This window comes from Drosophila tropicalis, unplaced genomic scaffold (genome assembly GCF_018151085.1).
Source record: "Drosophila tropicalis isolate 14030-0801.00 unplaced genomic scaffold, ASM1815108v1 contig_1187, whole genome shotgun sequence".
Lineage (NCBI taxonomy): Eukaryota > Metazoa > Arthropoda > Insecta > Diptera > Drosophilidae > Drosophila > Drosophila tropicalis.
In genome coordinates, this window is record NW_027172559.1 from 1,126,218 (window position 1) to 1,147,693 (window position 21,476).

The 21,476-nt window shown below is 33.0% G+C and overlaps 1 protein-coding gene across 4 annotated transcripts in view; it reads left to right on the top strand.

Annotated features, from left to right (window-relative positions):
• The window catches only part of Btk (tyrosine-protein kinase Btk29A), a 61,105-nt gene extending 42,274 nt beyond the window's left edge, over positions 1–18,831 (top strand). For 2 of the 4 annotated variants that reach the window (XM_068287757.1, XM_068287784.1), the window contains 8 exons: positions 14,634–14,851; positions 14,920–15,036; positions 15,102–15,182; positions 17,050–17,180; positions 17,258–17,386; positions 17,458–18,230; positions 18,301–18,434; positions 18,507–18,831. In XM_068287757.1, coding sequence (XP_068143858.1) covers positions 14,634–14,851; positions 14,920–15,036; positions 15,102–15,182; positions 17,050–17,180; positions 17,258–17,386; positions 17,458–18,230; positions 18,301–18,434; positions 18,507–18,605 — 1,682 coding nt within the window. In that variant the 3' untranslated portion in view covers positions 18,606–18,831. Of the gene's footprint in view, positions 1–865; positions 1,118–11,073; positions 11,117–14,633; positions 14,852–14,919; positions 15,037–15,101; positions 15,183–17,049; positions 17,181–17,257; positions 17,387–17,457; positions 18,231–18,300; positions 18,435–18,506 lie in introns of those variants that run through there. The other 2 variants (XM_068287766.1, XM_068287776.1) reach the window with 2 other exon arrangements.
• Positions 18,832–21,476: the final 2,645 nt, after the last annotated feature.

Consider the following 21,476-nt stretch of genomic DNA (forward strand, 5'->3'; position numbering starts at 1 on the left):
TTCAACTGTAACAGATATGTGAGATGGCATTGTTTTGTTTGTTTTTCTTTTTGTGTGATGTTCTAATTTGTGTTTTTTTTTTCTTGTGAATCGAATCACTCATCATCATCATAAATCAATTTTCTAACTCGCTTTTGGCCTCCATGAGCTCTGATGAGTTGTCTGCATCATTAGCCTAGCCACAAAAATTAATAATCTTTACGCTTTACAATGAACAATTACAATGCAAAATCAATGAAAATTAAGATAATGATCATAATGATGCTTATCGATGATGATGATGATGAGGGCAACCTCAACCGATATTTTTCTATGCTGCATCATCATCATCATCTTAATTTGCATTGGCAAGTTCATCATTGGCCCTCCAAACTGCATTTAACCTCATTTTAATGCAGTTCTTTGTTAACCACATTCTAATAGTAGGTACTCATAATAAATCATTAAACTCTAATAATTTGATTGATTTATTATTAAATAGTGGGAATTTAGCCAAAAAAAACAAAATGCCATCATTGAAATTCACCAGCGGCTGCTGGTTTCCTCTTCAAAATACATAGTTGATTGATGATTGAACTTTGCTTTGACTTTAAGTATTTGTTTGAAAGCCAAAAGGTAGTTTAGAAAATGCTCAACAAAATTTTACTTCCGCAAAGTGATGTACTTGAGTTGAGGAGGCTCATTAAATGTTAGCCAAATGTTTGTATATTTCTATGTATGTATGTATGTATGTATGTGTGTGCCTACTTATAGTTTATGTGCTGTGCTCGTGTTTTTTGTCAATCAAAAAAACGTTTCAAATGGTTCAAGATCTTCAATCTCTACAATTTAATTAATCTTACCCTTCCCCCCGTCTGCCTTTTAGCTATAATAAATTTAATTTAAAGTAAACTTAAAAAGAGAGAAAAAATCATAAAGAAACGTCTGATAAGACGCCAAAAGTGCTTTGTTTGTGATTTGTGGCACAATTCTCAAATGATTCCCTGTGTGAGTTTGGCCGAAACGAGCGTTATTGGCAACATGAAGGAACGCGTTAAGGAAATGAAAGTTTTTGGCTGTCGCCTTAACTTTTGGAATCACATTGGTCACAGTCTGACCAGTTCGAAAACCAAAGAAGGTAAATAAATTTTCACAATCAATATGTGGTGGTTCGTTTTAGTTAAGTTCTCATGATCTCGTCTGCGTGTTTAAAAAGTTGTTTGGCAAGATTCTATTTTAAAAAACAGCAAGCTAGCCTTAATTAAGTTTAAAAGTTAAGTAATTTATATTGAATACATATAAATTTAAACGACATTTATTTAAAATGTATCAAATAAAACTGTGTGCCTTAGATGGCATCTATTTTACAGATAAAGACACTCGCATTGTAGAAGTTGTATAAACTTTTGATTATCCTTGTTACAAATGCCATTGGTTGGCATAATAAGACCTGCTTGGGTAATATCCTTTTTAAATTTTCTGTTAGGGCATCCTTTGGCATCAATTGCAGCAACTAAAACTTTTTGATTTGCGACAGTTTTAAATGATCCAATTCAAATATAGAGATAAATCTTATTATATTAATCAAATTAGAATATAGATTCTCCTAAAATATCTTCTGTAAAAGATCTCTTAAAAGTAAGTCAAAGGAATAACTTACTTATTTTACTTCATAATAGTATTACGAATATTTAAGAATCAGATAGTTCTTAAATCTTTAAGGCTCGACCTTATTAATCTGGTCATGAGTGTACATTGTTTTGATCGATTAGAACTCTTACATTCTCTAATAATTATCTGTAAGATTTCCATAGAATTTACATAATTTCGAAAACTTTACTTAGACACAACCCAAGCAACTGTTTTCTAGTAAGTGCCTATTATTCATCACACATTGCAAATTGTCTCTACATGGTTAAACCACATTACTCTGTTCTCGATTCGAAAAACAAAAGTGATATAAAACGAAAACGTCAATATAAAACCAAAAGCCTAGTCATCGTCAAAGGCGGGCGTCACTGTCGATGATTACAAGGTTTGCCAGTTGATGGTGCTGGGGCTTAAATCAACATTTAGCGACAGTCGTCTGAATAATCAGATCGCCTGTTCGTGCTTCCCATTCTTCCCCTGATGCAATTATCATGATTATATAGCAACTCACACAAAAGAGATGGCAAATGGGGGATGGCAGGCGGTTATTAGATGATCGTCAGCAATGCAATATATATGACAGGCAAACGCAGGCAGATGCAGACACAGATGCAGTGGCAAAGGAGGCAACTGGAGACGCTGAGTCTCGATGCCAGGCACACGATAAACCAGAAAGCAACAACATAGACGACAAAGAAGACGAAGATTGTGACTCTAAAAAGGAGAAGATGGTGCTGCAACTTTTGCAGACATAGCAATTGCATAATTGAAATAAATTATCAACAGCAGGAGCGGCCACAAAGCGGCTGAGGCCAAGCCTCCTAGAACAAAAACTTGCAATGATGGAAGATTGCAGCATTCAAGCTTGAAGTTGAAATGGAAAGTGGCAATGCAATAACAACAACAATGAGGAAATCGAATGAAGTCCTCCGCCCCTCCATTCTGCCCCAGAGGCAGATGCATCAATGTCAATAAAAATAAAAAGATTTCTGTCTTTCGAGCCGAGATGCTCCCTATTCCATCTCCATCTTTTTTTTTTTTTTGCTTGATGCGTTTTAACGCTTTAGACTTTCAGTTTTTTGGCCGTGTGTGTGTGTGTGTGTGCGCGCTTTTGCTTTGCTTTGTTTCGGTTGATTGGCATGCAAAAAAGTTGACAATAAAATTATTGCTTACTGTTGTTGTTGTCGTTGTTGTTGCTGGCCAGCCGTGTGTCTATTTATGGCCTTTAGTTAACAATGACCACAAAAATTTGCAATTTGCATTTGCAATTTGAGCCGTCGTTCACTTGTTTTGTCGTTGATTGTGTGCGGCTTAAAGCTTTAAAGTTGACCAAAGCAATTGACCAGAAAATCCGAAACAAACCTACATAACATATATTTGTCTTTATGTCATGTCATGCCCTCTTAATATCAACGACTTGTGCATTACCCTGCTATTAAATGGCAAAATATATGTATTAAAGTTTATTTTAAGCAGTTAAATGTTGCGACTATTTTTAAAAACAAGTCTGTGCATATTTACTTTCAGTTTCAAAAAACTTAGTTTAGATATTATATATGAAAGTTCTCTTTAAATTTTAAGTTATACAGGCATATAACGGACTCACATAGGATTGGATAAACATCATTACCTGTAAAGTTTTTTGTATATAACTATCGTCTAGAAGGATACTTAGGAATGTCCTGTCAACTTCGACTGTACCTTTAAAACCGCTTAGCTTTAGAACCAAACTGGAACAATTGTGGATAATATGTCACACTGCGTTATATTATTTAGAACAAATATTATGTTCCTTCACATAAGACTTAAAATATTATTATTATCAATATTAAGATTAAATTTTTAAACTTTAGAACTATATACATATGTATGTAGGATAGTGCCTAGCTGTAGGTTTTTAATGATTTACATATTTCAGTCTGAATAACCTTCTTTCACTTTCATCCCAAACAAACGTAAAAAAAACATATTTAGAACTACTTTTTGTCTTCGCAAAAGTTTATAGCTTATAAAATACGTTGGGAGTTGTATTGAAACTTTCTTCTGGTTATTTTGGGGTTTCCCCTAAATTTGATTTTATCTTCTACGCTTTTTAGTCTTGTTAATATGCGTAACAGGAAACCGTAATAAATATTTCCATGTATGAACACAAAATTAAACGTATTAGAACGAAAATTTAATGAAAAGTTGAAAATTTACTAAAAATGAAAAAAAGAAAGCTATATCTTTTAATTAAATTAACTTTAAACTCACTGTTAATATATAATTTATTATTACTGCCTTAAACGATATTTTTAAACTTAAAGGGGGAAAAAATTCTTAAGAAATTATGTATTTTTATATAAATATTTTCAAAATATACACTAATTTTAATAAAATAATAATAGTTTGCTCTTCAAATAAAAGGCAACTCGATGTATGATTTAGAAAAAAAGAATTTTTCAACCAATAATAAAGAAATTTGTAAGTTTTGCTACAAATAGTTCATTAATATGTGACTTTAAACACAGTGCTTTAACTACAGTATTAAATAGTTGAATTTTACTAACAATTTTCACTTTCTAAAAGTACAAACACAAAAAGGGAAACTATTGATTAATGATTTCAACTAATAGACAACCACAATATACATAGATAAAAGGGTATTTTAATAGTGTTACCCCAAATACATTCCCAGGCTTTCAGCACCTAGGTAACATAATGACGTCGCACAAACTGCTCAGTCGTGATTTAATGCATAATTTGCAAAAGCAAAAAAGAAATAAAAGAAAAACACCTGACGCATTTGTTAATTATTGGGATTGGGGCCTGGCGAATTAGCAAGTAGTCTGTGTACTCTTTGTTGTTGCTTAGCATCTTATGAGGCTGTCAGTCAGTTAGTTACAATTATTGCGGCTCAATAAAGACGTCAACGACTAGTTTCAAGTGGGCGCTCAGGGGATTTACCCAAAAAAAAAAAAAAAAAACACATGTGTTTCTGTGTTGGGCGAATAATCCAATTTCGATTTCACTGAACACAAAACAACCTTCGTTTGAATTCGGAAAAAGATCTCTAGCCGGTGGTGGTGGTGGTGATGGTGAGGCACGTTCAATACCCAGACAAACCAGTTAACCAACTGCAAAAACACATTAAAATTCTATATATATATACATATTATTGTTGTAAATCGTTCATATTCGCACTAGCTACCAAGTCAACCACTCTCTTTATTACAAAAAGAGGGAATTTTTCTTAAGTAATATCGTGTTCTACGTGTCCCCCCAAACACACAATTGTGTGTGTTCTTTATGATGACGAGCAGCAAAAAAATAATAATATTAACCAGTTGAAATATTTACTTAAAAAAATTTGCATAAATAGCGCCACATACATAACTTGACCAGAGGCTGAAAATGGGAAATATACATATATATTTCATAAATTTCATATTAAAAACAAAAAAACAAAAAACTACGATCAAGGTCAGAGCAACAAAAGTTGCTTATCAACTTTATGTTTTATAAACATTTTCATCTGCCTGCCTGCTGCCAGTTCATTCGCTAAAACTTGCAGATGATTGCTTTTTTGTCTCTCTTTTTGGTTTTTGTTTAAAAGGTTTCATTATAAATGCATAAACAAAAAAAAATCCACACCATTCACCCGAACAAAAGTTAACTGAAAAAGACAAAAAAAACCAGAGGGCGCGGGCTAACTTCGACCGCGTCAAAGTTTGTAAACCCTTGCAACTTTTTTGGTAACTCTTTCCTTACCTATTAGCCATCAATGTGGAAGAACGTTTTATCTAAAAAGGCTTAAGCTTGAGAAAGAAAGGCCTACAATAATAGGAAATAACGAAGATATTGATCAAAGTCACTGTTTTCCACCGATCGTTCCTATGGGAGCTGTATGATATAGTCACCCGATCTTTATCAAATTCGGCACAGTCATTAACATATATATTAAATTAAGAAATGTTTAATTTAAAAGTAATCGCGTTAAAAGTAACGAAGTTATTTACAAAAGTCACTGTTTTCGACCAATCGTTCCTATGGGAGCTATATGATATAGTCACCTGATCTTGATCAAATTTGGCATAGTCGCTTATAGGCGTAGTAAACTTTCTAATATTAAGTTTCACGACAATAGCTCAGAAAATAACGAAGGTATTGAGAAAGTCACTGTTCGTGACTTGGCCGTTTGTATGGGAGCTATATTATATAGTCACCCGATCTTGATCAAATTTGGCATAGTCGCTTATAGGCGTAGTAAACTCTCTTATATTAAGTTTCACGACAATAGCAAAGAAAATAACGAAGTTATTGAGAAAGTCACTGTTCGTGACTTTGAGGTTTGTATGGGAACTATATGATATAGTGGTCCGATCCGGCTGAATCCGAGATATACAACGCCTGCAGTATATACAAGCCTACGTGCAAAATTTCAGCTCTGTAGCTCTTACGGTCTAGGAGGAGTTTGCGTTGATCCAGACGGACGGACGGACGGACGGACATGGCTAGTTGAACTCGTCTCGTCGTGCTGATCAAGAATATATATACTTTGTATGGTCGGAGATGCTTCGTTCTATGCGTTGCACACTTCTGACCAAAATTAATATACCCTTTTTGCAAGGGTATAAAAAAAAGAAAAATTCATCATCAACGCGACTAGCAACTTTTTAATTTTCGTTTTTGTGTAAAATTAAAAAAAAATCACCGCCTTAATTTTGTCGTCATACGAAATATGCAAATCGAGTCAAATGTTTAGTGTTTGTTTTATGTCGTGTTAATTAGACATACTAAGCCAAACCCCCTGGGGAGGTTAAGGCGTTGTCTTTGTAGTCTCTTCCCCAAGAAATTTAAATGTGGTTTTAAATCTGATAGAAGACGAGGCTCAAATAACTATAACATTAAAAAGTGCAAAAAATCTTCAAATATATATTGTTTACTATATACTTAAAGTATATTTGTTAGGTTCATAATTGACTTAACAAATTATGTATTAGCTTAGGTTTTCTGTTAAAATTCTTAAATCAAAATTTAAAAGAATGTAAACAAAAAAACATTTCTAACAATTTCCATGCATAAGGACTTTAGTTCTACAATTAATCAAGGGAATCATTAAAACGATAATAAAAATGCAAAGCCATGAAATTGGCCATTCCTTGATAGTCTTAGAGCTTAGATGAACCCAATTTGAAATTGAATATACTTCATCATTTTCTAATAAGAAGAATCAGTCAAAAATATACGTAATCGTTGTGAATTGGTAGAAGTTTGCCTCGAATACTTGCAAAAATCAGCGAAAGAACTTCAAAATTCTATAGCTAATACATTCTCATTGATGTTGCTTACAAGCAACATTATTAATAGTAATGGGTATTTGAAAGTCGTTACTTACAAACTCTTGCTTTTTGAATTGAATTAAATTGAATTTGTAATAATGCCAGAAGAAACAGATGCGCAGTTAGTTATTGTCTTATCGTTTGTTTTCTAATAATATCTAACTGTAAACGCTAATTCTTCCCTCTTACACTGGCTTACCGACTGATTGATGATGATGAGGATGTTGGTCTTAGCGGTTTAATTCCTACAACCTCTAAACCGTTTTGCACTTCCGTCTTGCATAAATCTCAGGTTCGAAATGCTAATAAATCTTATGCATTCCAATCGATAGAGCAAATTGCTCAGTTTATTGTAATTAATCACACAAATCGCACAACACCCACAGCATAAATCAAAAAGAAATATTCTTATTTTGCATATCAATTGACTTGATGAAAATCCGATGAATTTATTTGTGACTACCCTTGCAATATATTTTCAAGGGTATAAAAATTAGTTAACTAGGAACGAGTTGTTCAATAAATGAATTATTAAAACTTTAAAGCAAAAATTTCGGCCTTCTGTGCATGTAAAAAAGAGTATAGAGACTTCGTCTAAAGTTAAATACTTTTAGTTAGTTTATCGAAAATCTGTAAGTTACGCACAAAATGTTTGTTGTTTGTTTGGAATGCATAAAATGTTGTTGTTCTGGTTTCAATTTGTATTCACTGCGCATGCGTTAAAATGTTATTAACCTACATTTGCATAAAAAATACAAAACGACAACAACAACAACAAAATAAAACAAACCACAATTGGCGACAAAAGTTTATTATTGTTAGTGTTATTGTTTTTGTTATGGCCGTTTCCTGTTTGATTATTAAATATGTATGTTGTTGCTGCTGTTGTTGTTGCGGCAAATTCTAAAATTTTATTGTAATTATTTTCTTCTCTTATTACTATATTTTTTTTTTCTTTCTGTTTTGCCATGCAACTTGGAAATTAGTTAACAATTTTCACACGCTTTTTATGAGCTTCGGATGTAAACATTTAACCTTAATTTTTGTTTTTTTTTTTTACTTTTGGCCTTTTTGAAGGTAACTAATTTGTAATTTATTTATGTTGTGTTTTTGCTGTGAAAATAGTTCCTTTTTGTTTTAGATCTATTGAATCTATTGAATTGTTTGGCCAAGTCTTGTGTCAGAATTACCTCCAATTTGGGTTTGAGGTGTGCCTGTTGCACAGTTTTCTTCTCTAGCCAATCTAACTGGTTAGCTCATTTCACTGGGTTAGATGCTGCTGCTGCTTCTTGTCGTCTTCCATTACACGTAGCAACAATTTTCATGTTAACAAAATGCAATTGCCGCTTTGCTGTTGTTGTTGTTGTTGTTATTGCACGCGCCTTAATAACAAAAGAGACGCAAATTAGTCAAGCAGACGCCTAATGTAGATTCCATTGCCAGCTATAGGAGTAGTAGAAGAAGAAGTCGAAGAAGGCGAAGAAGACAAAGTCATGCATTAAAGTTGCATCCAAACGAGTCAAAAGGGAGTGCCGAATGCCATTGTGTCTCTTTAAAAAAAGTAGCTCTTAGCAATATGATGGTTTACAAATTTATATTGCCTACTTTTAGGCAGCATAGATAAAAGTTCGTTTAGACTTTTAATTCAAATAGAGCTTGACTAACAATGATATTATGCGTTTTAATAGTTAGTTTATGTTATATAGTCTTTGATGAACTCAACAATTTATATAATTATTAAATTTTCAATAAACTTGAAGTATATTTTTGTCACTTATTGAACTTTTGTCCTCTACAAAGAAAATTAATCTGTGTTATCTCATAAAGAATCGACGACCATCCAAGTTCAAAGCTGCTAAAAGGTTATTTACCCTTCTAAATGCTTTGCCAATTTGAGTACAGTTAAGAATACATAATTACATTTGATAAAAACAAAATTATTGAATATAACAAAGAATAACGAACAGTCTGAATTTTGTCTTTGATAAACCTCTTTAAAAGATGGATCACTCCCGATTCAATTTTGATCTACTATCTTACGACTATAAGATTCAGAAGATAGAACGTTTTCTTTTAATGAACTGAACTAAATGAATTATTGAAAACTTAAGACAATTTCATCTTAAATTTAATGCTCCCCTGCTCATGCGTAGGTAAGTCTTTGCTCTAGTTGAATGTTCTTTTTCGAATTTGTTGACATTGGCCAAAATATTAACAAAAATTGATAAAGCAGATTGATAAATACCTATGAAAAGATCTGGAAACCACGTTTACTTATTTAAATTTAACAATTTTCGAATAGGTTAAAAATACTTTAACATTTTAAAGAAAAACAGCTTTTGCATGCATAATAAAGCAAAAAACTACCAACTATGCTTAAAAATTCTCAAAGAAATTGTCTGTTCGCCAAGTTCTCCTTCAGTTCTCTCTTCAGGTTAGCTCTTTTCATTTCCAAAATGAATGAATTCACAAATTTCATAAGCTGCATAAAAGTTCAATTGACCAGCAACATGTTGCTAGCAACATTTTGTATTATTCATTAGTTGCTTGTTGCCGGCGTGTGCGGGCCTCCACTTTTTTGCTCTCATCATCTTTTACTTGAAATTTTCTTAACTTGATTTTCTTTCATTTTGCTTTGCTTTTGGCCTGTTGCTTCATCCACAATGTTGGTTAAACTAAGAAAAAATTGTACACTTTTTTTCTCTCTCTCTCTCTCTTTCTTTCGGTATTGTTGTTTCTACACTCTTGTTGTCTGGTGTTTCTGCGGCTTTTTTACATTTACTTTGTGTTACTGGCTTTTTGGTATTACATGGCCAAAGACTTCAATGAATAAGCAAAGTACAAAACAAAATAAAAAAAAAAAAAACAAAGTTTTGTTTCTTTTTTGATGATGGAACTTTACCGTTAACATTTAACAAAATGGAACTTTGGCGCTCTCTTGCCACACACAAACACAGATACGCACACACACAAATTCAAGTCTTGGATCAAATCTTAGATCTCTGTTGCTCAAGTCTTTTGCTGCTGCTTGATGATGATGATGTTGCTCTATCGTTGCGCTTGGCGGCTTCTGCTTCTGGTTGTGCCTCCAACTCCCCGTCCCATCCCACCCCTCCTCCCCATCGTCACCCCATGGTCTCTGAGCTCTTCACTCTCCACTTGCTGGTTTTGCTTGTTGCTACAATTAAGTTTTACTTTATGTTTATGGCCTCTGTTTTCTGTGTAGTGGAAGTTTTTCTCAGACAGTGTTTTTTTTTTTCTTGTCTGTATGCCTTTTGCTTTTGCCATTCATGTTGCTCGCTCTCCACTTGCCATCGTTGTTGTCGTTGCTCACCTTCGAGTTTTCGGGGGAGAGAAAAAGTTATTTGCCATTTCAGTCAGTTGGCTTTTAAACATTTACTGAAACAGTTCGCGTCGCTCGGAAACATATTAAAAAACATACATTTATATTTATAGAAAATTAAAATCTTAACCTAAATCAATTTGTGTTGTTGTTATGAATAAAATTGTCAAAAAAATGCTAGGATTGTTGTTGAAATTTGTGTAAAAAATAAGTTTTCCCCCCCATAAAGGAATCTTTTCAAAATGGCGTCTTCGCTGGCCAAAGTGTGAAAGCCAAATAAAAATTGTAAAGTAACTTCAAATAAAATAATTACAAAGAAAATGAAATATGAGAATTTAACTCGTATACAAAACGAAAAGTTGGCGCAGGAAGCTGAAAATTTTGAGGGCCAGGCTTTAACGGTAAAAGCCGCTTGTGCTTAAGCTTAAAGGTCAACCAGCAACAGATAGCTAGCTATCATGGAAATGCCAGTGCAACAACAACAATAACGGCAACAACAACAACAACAACAACTGCGACTGCGACTGCGACTACGACAACAAATTGCTCAAAAAAGGAAGCAACCAAGAAAACCAGTTTGGCAACTGGAAACTGTAGTCGAAAGAATTGCAAACAGAAATTATAAAAAAATATATATATATATTTAATTAACAACCACAAAGAAATAACAAAAAAAAAAAAAAAGTGAATTGACTTAATTATTGGAATATTTTAACATACAAATAATAACTTTTTAAAACAAAAGGCTCAAAAGAAAACGCAAAAGTTATCTAGAGGGCTATTATAGCTGAAATTATGATGCTTCTATCGGCATTGAAGCTGGGTAAGCAACATAAAAACTAAGACGACAATTAAAATACCCTGCAAATAGAACTTCTATGCAAGAAAGTTTTGTTTTTCTCTATGAAACGAAAACGCTCTCTTATCTCGCTAAGCTGTGGCCAAAATTTGGTTTTGACTTGGCCACCTTATATAGCTAACCTACGTATACAATTGTGTGGGCGTACATCTCACCTAGTGAATCATCGCACAAGTATTTAGATTGGTTTCACCTGCCAATTGATTTTAGAACGAACATATCTTAAACACGTGTTCGAAAGTCTAGCATTTAGCTAGACATTTCAATCCAAGGTCTAAATGCAGCTGCAATAACAACAACTACATACAATTTGCATAACAAATTGTATAAATAATCAAAAGCCAAAGAGAAAAGACAGAGGGAGAGACACAAAGACAACACAAAGCAAAACAAATCAAAGCAAAGCAATTACACAATTAACTATAAATAATCTCTATACAAGATAATGAGAAAATCTGCAGAAAACTCCGCCGATCACTACGCGAGAGTTGAAAGCAAATATACAAAAAAAAAAAAGAAAGATTTTGCTTCCGTTTGGCAATTTTCCAGAGTTGGGGAAAAAATCAGCTTTATCGTATTAGTTATGAAGCAAAAGTTTCAAATAAGATAGGAAAATAACCGTAACCCAAATACTCTTAAAAAATTAATCAATTTGTATAACCAAAATAATTGTCTAGATTATATTTATATAAATTGTTTTGTTACTTCCTAAAAGAAGAAAACATATTAAATAATCTGTCTTACTAGAAATTCAATCCGGCTAGCAAAAGATTTGATATCAATCAAAAAGGTTTTAAAAGAATCGCAAAGGTCGAATGAATCAAAATCTAGTTAAATATTATAAAACCAAATCTTTATTTTTCTTAATTTATCCAATCCATTTTTTGATTATTTATAAGTGAAATACATTTGATTTAGACGATTGACAAACTATGCCAATCATTTTATTGTTCAGGATGGAAACTACTTTTCGGTAGCTCCTTTTATGACCTTATTTCAGTAGTTATTGACTAAACCTAATAAGGGGCTGTAGAACAAACTAAACAAAAATAGTTCCTGGTAGCCAAATTTCATTTTTCTATAGAATGGCTTTTAACAAATTTCATTCTATTAATTGTGAAATAACATTATCATTATCAGATCCTGGAAGGTACTGCAGAGAGCTGAGATACTTTGTGTACCTTGTATCAATTGTACAATGAATTACAACAAAATATAAAGGATGCCAGGAAACCCTTATGTCTATGTCATCTAAAAGATTTGTTTCTGTATTTTGTATAATGAAATACGATGTAGCATCAGAATAAACTTAACATGATCATAAAATCTTCATTTATTCAATTTGTTTGCTAGGTTAACCTTGGTTTGATAGGAAAATGTCAGGGTATATTCATATTCACTTGTTTGTACATAAAAGTACCTATATTTGTGTATGTGGGTAAAAATATTGGCTACTTTTTGATTTGTTTTTGTTTTGGTGTTGAGACAATGAAAATGCTGCAAGCGCTTTTCATTTGCATAGAAAATCGGTATGAAAAAAAAAATGGCATAATAAAAGCTCAACAACAACAACTTGAATAACCGGCGAGGCACAGAAACAACTCACCCAACATCGGCAATTGCGCTTTGGGAAAAAAAGAGAAAAACTTTCTATTTTGGTTTGTTGTCTGGTTTGCCGCCTGCTTCTACATTTTCCTACATCATCTCTTTATCTTCACCTGCTGCTGGGGCTATCCTTTGGCATCTTTTCTCCTAACTCTTTTTCATTGTCATCGTTTTTTAGCCGGCACGTTTTACATCTTGTATTTTATCGTGAGAGGAGAAGTAGGAAAAATCGCAATTTTCACATGAAAAATGTGGAGCGTTTTCTGTGTGTATGTGTGTGTGTGTGTGTGTGTGTGTGTATTGAGAAAATTGCCTTATCAATTGAAAGTTGCTGCAGGGCAATTTCATGCTTATATTTTTTTTATATGGCAAGTAACCTGCTTGGGAAATCGTTTAACCCACGACAGTCACTTTCGCTTTGCGCTTTAACCTTCACTTTTCCGTTTTAATTTCAATCGGTTCGCGATTCTCGCGCAGAGGCGTTCAAAAGTTGGCGCCTACTTGAAGCATTGAAGCGTACTCACAACGCAAAGTGCCATCAAGTACTGCCAGCAAACAACACAAAGAAATAGAAAACAAAACAAAAAACTATGAAAAAAATATTGTTATAGATCGTTTGAATCATTCATTCATTTCAAGGGAGCACAAGCTAAATTTGTTGGGGGCGGTGGAGGGAGAAAAGTACGAGGATTGCATAAGAGACGCCCACTTAAAAGTTTACTTTAAAATTTGTTGCTTGGCATTTTATATTGATTTACATACACTTTAATTTTAAAGGAGCATATAAGTTTTGTTTGATCGTTTGACAGACTAGAGACAAATTCCAAATATTTATCTAAATTTATAAAAATTTTATATTAATTATGCTTTGTAGTCACAAATTTATGAATCTTAGTTTCTGGCATTCGTTTTATTGGAAAATTATATGAAGAACACTTTTTTCGAGATTTTAAAAATGAATATATTCTTTTAATAAATATTAAATACTATTATTTTGAAATTACTCGAGAAAATTATAGATTGAAAACTAAATCTTTAGCCGGTGCAAACATTATCAAGTTTAGCATATAACGTATACGCATAGTAGGCCAGCTAAATCAATTAAATTTCAGTTAATATTAGAAGGAATATCATAACGATTAGCGGCTTGTATACTTTTGAATATATCAGCCAAAAAAATCTATTTCAAATTAAATGAAAAGTTAAAACTAAAACATCAACTGCAGGGTAATATAGTTTCATGCTTTTAACTGGAAAGGGTGTAGCTTAATCGTCATTTGGGGGCAATTGTTTTTCTGGTTTTTCTTTTTTGTTAGTTTTTTACTTTTAATTGGGGTTACAGTTTGAGTTCAGTGATTTTTCGATTGAAATATTGACAGACAGACTCAAAGTCCAAAGTTGTGATTTATACCCATCAAAAAGAAGAAAACAAAGAGCTTTGGCCATAATTATTTTCATTATTTTTCTTTCTTTTGGCATAATGTTTAAAAAATTTTATAGATACATATATTTTTTGTGAATTTTGACCAACTGTGGGCGACCACCTTGAACCATTGAAAATCTTGTCAATGTTCAGTGTCAAAAAAACTTTGGTATTTTTCTTCTTTTTTTTTGCAATAATTAACCTTGTCAAGAATAGCCTAATTATATATTTTTTAAGGCGATTTGTGTAGTTTATTTTTTTTTTTGTTTTGTCTGGGCTAATTATCGTTTGGTTCATTTTTTTTTTGTATATTTATATACATTTTTTATGTATATATAATGACTTGCTTTTGGCATAATTTGCCATGCACGTGGCCAAAACGAATGACTTAGACAACAAACTTGATGATTATGTTTAACCAATTTTTTGTTTGTTGCATCTTTTTTTTTGCAGGCAACGGCAGTTCTCCAGCCCAGAATTCAACGCGCAGCATCAGTCCCAACAATTCAACAACAAACAGTCAATTCAGTTTGCAACACAACAGTTCAGGGAGCTTAGGCGGCGGCGTCGGAGGAGGAGGAGGCGGCGGCAGTCTTGGCCTGGGCGTAGGCAACGGCAGCGCCGGCGGTGGAGGAGGTGGCAGTTGTACGCCCACATCACTACAGCCACAGGTGAGAAAAGCCCTAACAATTTTTAATTATTCATAAAATTAATTTACATTTTTTTTGTTATCTTCCAGTCCTCGCTTACAACTTTCAAACAATCTCCCACTTTACTCAACGGCAACGGAAATCTATTGGATGCCAATATGCCTGGTGGAATTCCCACACCTGGTACCCCCAATTCCAAAGCCAAGGTAAGTTATTATTTGATTTAATCTAGTAAATGAATTGATAATTTGAATAATGTTTTTAATTTTAGGACAATTCACATTTTGTCAAATTGGTGGTCGCCCTTTATCCATTCAAAGCCATCGAGGGCGGCGACTTGTCACTAGAAAAGGTAAGTTTAAAGCTTGTGAGGACTTATGTATATTGGGAAAGCCAAAGATTATATGTTAGTGGCAGACAACACATATATTTAGATATTCATAACTATTTGAAAAATTAATAAATTGTAAAAGTTTCATTGTTTTCAAACAGTTAATGTTTTAAAAGTATTTGTACAAAATAAACTTTTAATATAGTAATCTTATTCGAGTAGGTTGGCCATCTTTTCCGTTTAAAGAAGGAAATGATTAATATAGTTTATATTATATATTTTGAAATTTTTCTTTAGTAATTTGAAATAGTTTCACTTACCTTCAAAAAATTTTGTCTGAGTTGTTTATACTTGAGTTTTGGCCACAAAAACATATAAATTGCCACAGTTTAAAGTCGGTCTAAAGAAAAGAAGAAAAACAAATTCAACATTTTTTACATTAACTTTTGAAAAAAACAATTAAATAATATTTAAAGAAAATAGGAATAGAATTTTTCTTTTAAATAAATTGCCAGAAATTTTGTATTGAATGGTTTGTTAACCGTTTAACCATCTAAACCATACTAAACTATATAATAAATTATTATTATTATTGTTAAACTAAATTTAATAATTCATTTGCATAGTTGTATTTTCATTCGAGTTGGTTTTGTATCAACTTTAGAGGTTTGCTTTAATTGATATTATATCTATTTAAAATTTAAATGTTTTCAACCTATATTTATACCCTTGCAAAAAGGGTATATTAATTTTGGTCAGAAGTGTGCAACGCATAGAACGAAGCATCTCCGACCATACAAAGTATATATATTCTTGATCAGCAAGACGAGACGAGTTCAAATAGCCATGTCCGTCCGTCTGGATCAACGCAAACTCCTCCTAGACCGTAAGAGCTGCAGAGCTGAAATTTTGCACATAGGCTTGTATATACTGCAGGCGTTGTATATCTCGGATTCAGCCGGATCGGACCACTATATCATATAGCTCCCATACAAACCCCAAAGTCACGAACAGTGACTTTTCTCAATAACTTCGTTATTTTCTGAGCTATTGTCGTGAAACTTAATATTAGAGAGTTTACTACGCCTATAAGCGACTATGCCAAATTTGATCAAGATCGGGTGACTATATAATAAAGCTCCCATACAAACGGCCAAGTCACGAACAGTGACTTTCTCAATAACTTCGTTATATTCTGAGCTATTGTCGTGAAACTTAATATTAGAGAGTTTACTACGCCTATAAGCGACTATGCCAAATTTGATCAATATCGGGTGACTATATCATATAGCTCCCATAGAAACGATCGGTGGAAAACAGTGACTTTGATCAATATCTTCGTTATTTCCTATGATTGTAGGCCATTCTTTCGCAAACATAGGCCTTTCTAGATAAAACGTTCTTCCACATTGATGGCTAATAGGTAAGGAAAGAGTTACCAAAAAAGTTGCAAGGGTATACAAACTTTGACGCGGTCGAAGTTAGCCCCGGCCCTCTGGTTTTTTTTTCAAAGAAACCTAAAGTTTGGTTAAACTTATAAAAACTTAGCCGATTGTAAAGAGATAAGGCTATGTAATAAAGGTCGTCATTACTAGACGTTGTCTCAGTGGCTCAATCTTAACCTGATCAACAAGGATTCGTGTTGGAATCCCGGGCTGTGGATGTAGTTCTCGTCTAAGCCGATGACCGTAGTTGCTAGCAATCATAAAAATTGATAGGTTGATAATTTACAACTATAATAAATAATAATACTATGTGATAAGTATTATGTACACACATAATTTTTTAGATTTCCAGAAACTATAGAAAGATTATTGTTCTAATTTATCATAGTTATAAAATCCTAACAGAGATATATGTAATATTAAAACTAAAATTTCTTTTTTAGAATGCCGAATACGAGGTCATTGACGATACACAAGAGCATTGGTGGAAGGTCAAAGATGCGGTTGGTAATGTTGGCTATATACCCAGCAACTATGTGAAACCCAAGGCCCTGTTGGGTCTCGAACGCTATGAGTAAGTTGGTTAAGGCACAGCCCACATGACCAAACTCTTAACTGACTATTGGATTTCCCCCAACTTTTTCTTCTTAGATGGTATGTGGGCGACATGTCACGACAGCGAGCCGAATCTCTATTGAAACAAGGCGACAAGGAGGGCTGCTTTGTGGTGCGCAAGTCATCAACCAAGGGTCTCTACACATTATCACTGCATACCAAAGTGTGAGTAAGATGGAAATAAATGAAATGAAATTCAAATTATTTTGATCAATTCTAATTTCAAATTTTTACAGTCCCCAATCGCATGTGAAGCATTATCACATCAAACAGAATGCCCGCTGCGAGTATTATTTGAGCGAGAAGCATTGCTGCGAAACTATACCCGATCTGATTAACTATCATCGCCACAATTCGGGTGGCCTTGCCTGCCGCTTAAAGTCATCGCCCTGCGATCGTCCAGTGCCACCAACAGCCGGTTTATCGCATGATAAATGGGAGATTCATCCCATGGAACTGATGCTAATGGAAGAGCTGGGATCGGGTCAATTTGGTGTAGTGCGTCGTGGCAAATGGCGCGGCTCCATTGACACTGCTGTCAAGATGATGAAAGAGGGAACCATGTCCGAGGATGATTTCATTGAGGAGGCCAAGGTGATGACCAAACTACAGCATCCGAATCTAGTGCAATTGTATGGTGTGTGCTCCAAGCATCGACCCATTTACATTGTCACCGAATACATGAAGCATGGATCGCTTTTGAACTATTTGCGTCGACACGAGAAGACGCTAATTGGCAATATGGGTCTACTGCTCGATATGTGCATACAGGTTAGCAAGGGTATGACCTATCTGGAACGTCACAATTATATACATCGCGATCTGGCGGCTCGCAATTGTCTTGTGGGCTCTGAGAATGTTGTTAAAGTGGCGGACTTTGGTTTGGCACGCTATGTCTTGGATGATCAGTACACTAGCTCCGGCGGCACCAAGTTTCCCATTAAATGGGCACCACCGGAAGTGCTCAACTATACGCGCTTCTCATCGAAAAGTGATGTCTGGGCTTATGGTGAGTGACACAAAATACTTATAATAATAACTGCAAGCCCTTAATTTCATCTTCTGATGTTGTCTTGCAGGCGTATTGATGTGGGAGATATTCACCTGTGGCAAGATGCCCTATGGCCGCCTAAAGAACACCGAAGTTGTTGAGCGTGTCCAGCGTGGCATTATATTAGAGAAACCAAAGTCGTGTGCCAAGGAGATTTATGATGTAAGTGGCTAAACACACACAAATTTCAATTTAAAGCGAAACTATAAAAATTATTTTTCTGTTTGTTTTCAGGTCATGAAGTTGTGCTGGTCACATGGACCCGAAGAGCGTCCCGCTTTTCGTGTACTAATGGATCAGCTGGCTCTAGTGGCCCAGACACTGACCGACTAAATACTGAGGATCATTATAATTATTGCTGCATCGCACTGAATAACACAGACGCATTATTAAGATGAAAATTAAAGTTAAAGTTAATGATACGAAACAAGGCATAAAATTAAGTTAAGCGTGTGAAGCAAAGTGTGAGAGAAAGGGAAATAGAAGACGAGTTATGATCATAATATATATAGATTTATATAAATATATACATATATACCTATATATACCATAAGATTTAGTTAAGCAAATGCCAGTCTATGATTATTCCCCATCATTTTATTATTATTATAATTATGATATATTTGGATGTTTTGATAGAGCGACAAGCTGAGCGAATGATATCATTATGTTTACGAATGCGTTAACTGTTAGTTAGTGGGCACTAACTGCAACTACTAACTGGCTATATATATATATATAAATATGTGTGTATAGCAAACTAGTATATATGTGTAAGGCATATAACATTACATAAAACTGTAGTAAATAGTCAAATTTTTGATACATTTCACCACATAGAGATGAGAACGCAAATATGATTACGAATTATTATGCATCTGATAACGATAAATGCTTTCTTTTCAATACAAGCGAGCCCATGTGCTAAATGAAAATTTAAAATAAACATACATTTAAGTCTACATATATATATACACATAAAATAGGCAAAAGAAAAACTGATCGAGCATTAAATTTATTCAATAAGCCTCAAGTCGAAAGCGAAATGTTTGCACACAGACAAAATACACACACTCACACTAACTCACACACACACACACTATGAAGAAAGTTTGATGAAAAAAACAAAACATTTCAACAATTTTTTAGATTAGACTTTTTACGTTTTAAGTTTAAGTTTTGTGATTTATTGTTTAATTTTTGCAAACCGATATTTTTTCGACTTGGTTTCATTTCTTTCTCATAACGCTCAAAGTTTGTTTTTTGAAATTACGAAAAGTAACAGATTTACATATCTATGCATATGTATGCTTTATATTAATATATATATATACACGTATGTATATATATATATACATTTTAATGGAATATTTTTTGCAATTCTTTTTAATCAGCATATACGATATAACGAATATATATTTTACATTTATTTTTATAAACAGTTTTTACTTAATTAATTTTATGACTTGTATAAGTGAAAATCAATCATATAAAACACATGAAAATTCAAAACGAAAAACAAAAACCCAAATAAAATGTATCATAAACATTTAAATGTTATCATTTGTTTTTTTTTTTTTGTATATTTTATTTAATTTTTTATGATTTCTATACGTGGGCCAAAGACTGCGAAAAAAATACGAAATTCGGTTTCAGAACAAAATGTTTGCCAGCCCATTGAGAAGATGCCACACACACACACACACACACACTAACACACACAGACACACACATCCACTCCAACACAAATAGAGAGAGATAAATAAAATCGGAACCAAATGAAATGCAACTTATATAGACTTAAAAAACCAACTAATACAAGATAGATCTGAAAATCAAGGATAAAATAATCAAATAATAAGCCTCAAATCAAATAAGAAAACAGCAAACAGAAAAAAAAAGAAACACCAAAACATTTTGTAAAACTTTTGATACAGAATTTTGATACAAGGAAGAGAATACATTCATACTATAAACAAAAATAAAAAACAAACTAAACATACGTACATACATACATACAATACATTAGGGTTTGTATACGTTTATATATACATATGTACATCAATAGGATATATACATAAACCAATATGCATGTCTCTACACAAATAAGTGCATATACAATACAAATAAATAGATTATAAACAGAGATCCATCAAAGAATATGCATGTTGTACGCGTCCAAAAGATTCCAAGATTCTGAGTTTCCTTTAGCCGTTCAACATTTCATATTAACTTGGCTACAGACTACATAGAGAACATATGCAATCTACAAGAATTACTACTAATTAAACAAAATAATACTACAGCTTAGTTGTTTGCTAACGCATATGCATATAAATAACTAAATATATATATTATATACATATTTGTATGATAAATATATATCTATGTTTATTGCCATGAAATCCCCCTAAATATAAAAAACAACAAATTAAAAAACACACCCAGAAAAATCATCAAAGTGATATCGCTAATAAAAATTGAAAAAAAAAACAAATTTTCTTATATTGGGTAATGTAAATTATAGAATTTATGATAGATTTTTGATCATAGTATCAGTCAAAATTAAACAAAAATATATTATTTAGTAATATGTTTATTTTGTTATGATTTTGTTTTATGTTTAGAACTTCATCAAGTAACATTTGTTTGACGTGCAAAACTTGAAAATCTTTGATGAAGTTCTCTTTCTTCTTTCACCTGATTTGGAATACTTTCAAAACTATAATTAATAATAATAATAATTTAGTAGAATATAAACAATCAAACAGTGAGACACTACCGACAAATAGTAGGTGAAAGTTTTTTAAAAGCAACCATAGATCACAGTAAGGAATTATAGTAGAAAAAAAAAACCAAACCGGTAAATAAAACCAGATATTAATATTACAAATTTGATTGAATTATGACGGTGATAGAAATGTAATATTAATTCAAATTATAACAGAATAGCAAAACATGAACAAATGAATCAATGCTTTTTTGTTTGTCTTTTTTGTTTTTTATTTTGCATGCTCCATTAGGCACGTGTGTGGGTGAAGGTTGTCTATGTTTGTGCAAAACCGCGAGAGAGCTATGGGGATACAAGATCTTCCATTACATAACCGCAATAGCGGCATTGCTTTTGAATAAAATGCCATAAATAGGCTGCTCGATGAGCACAATCCAATCGAATTACAGCAAATCAGTGAGCCATTAAGATAT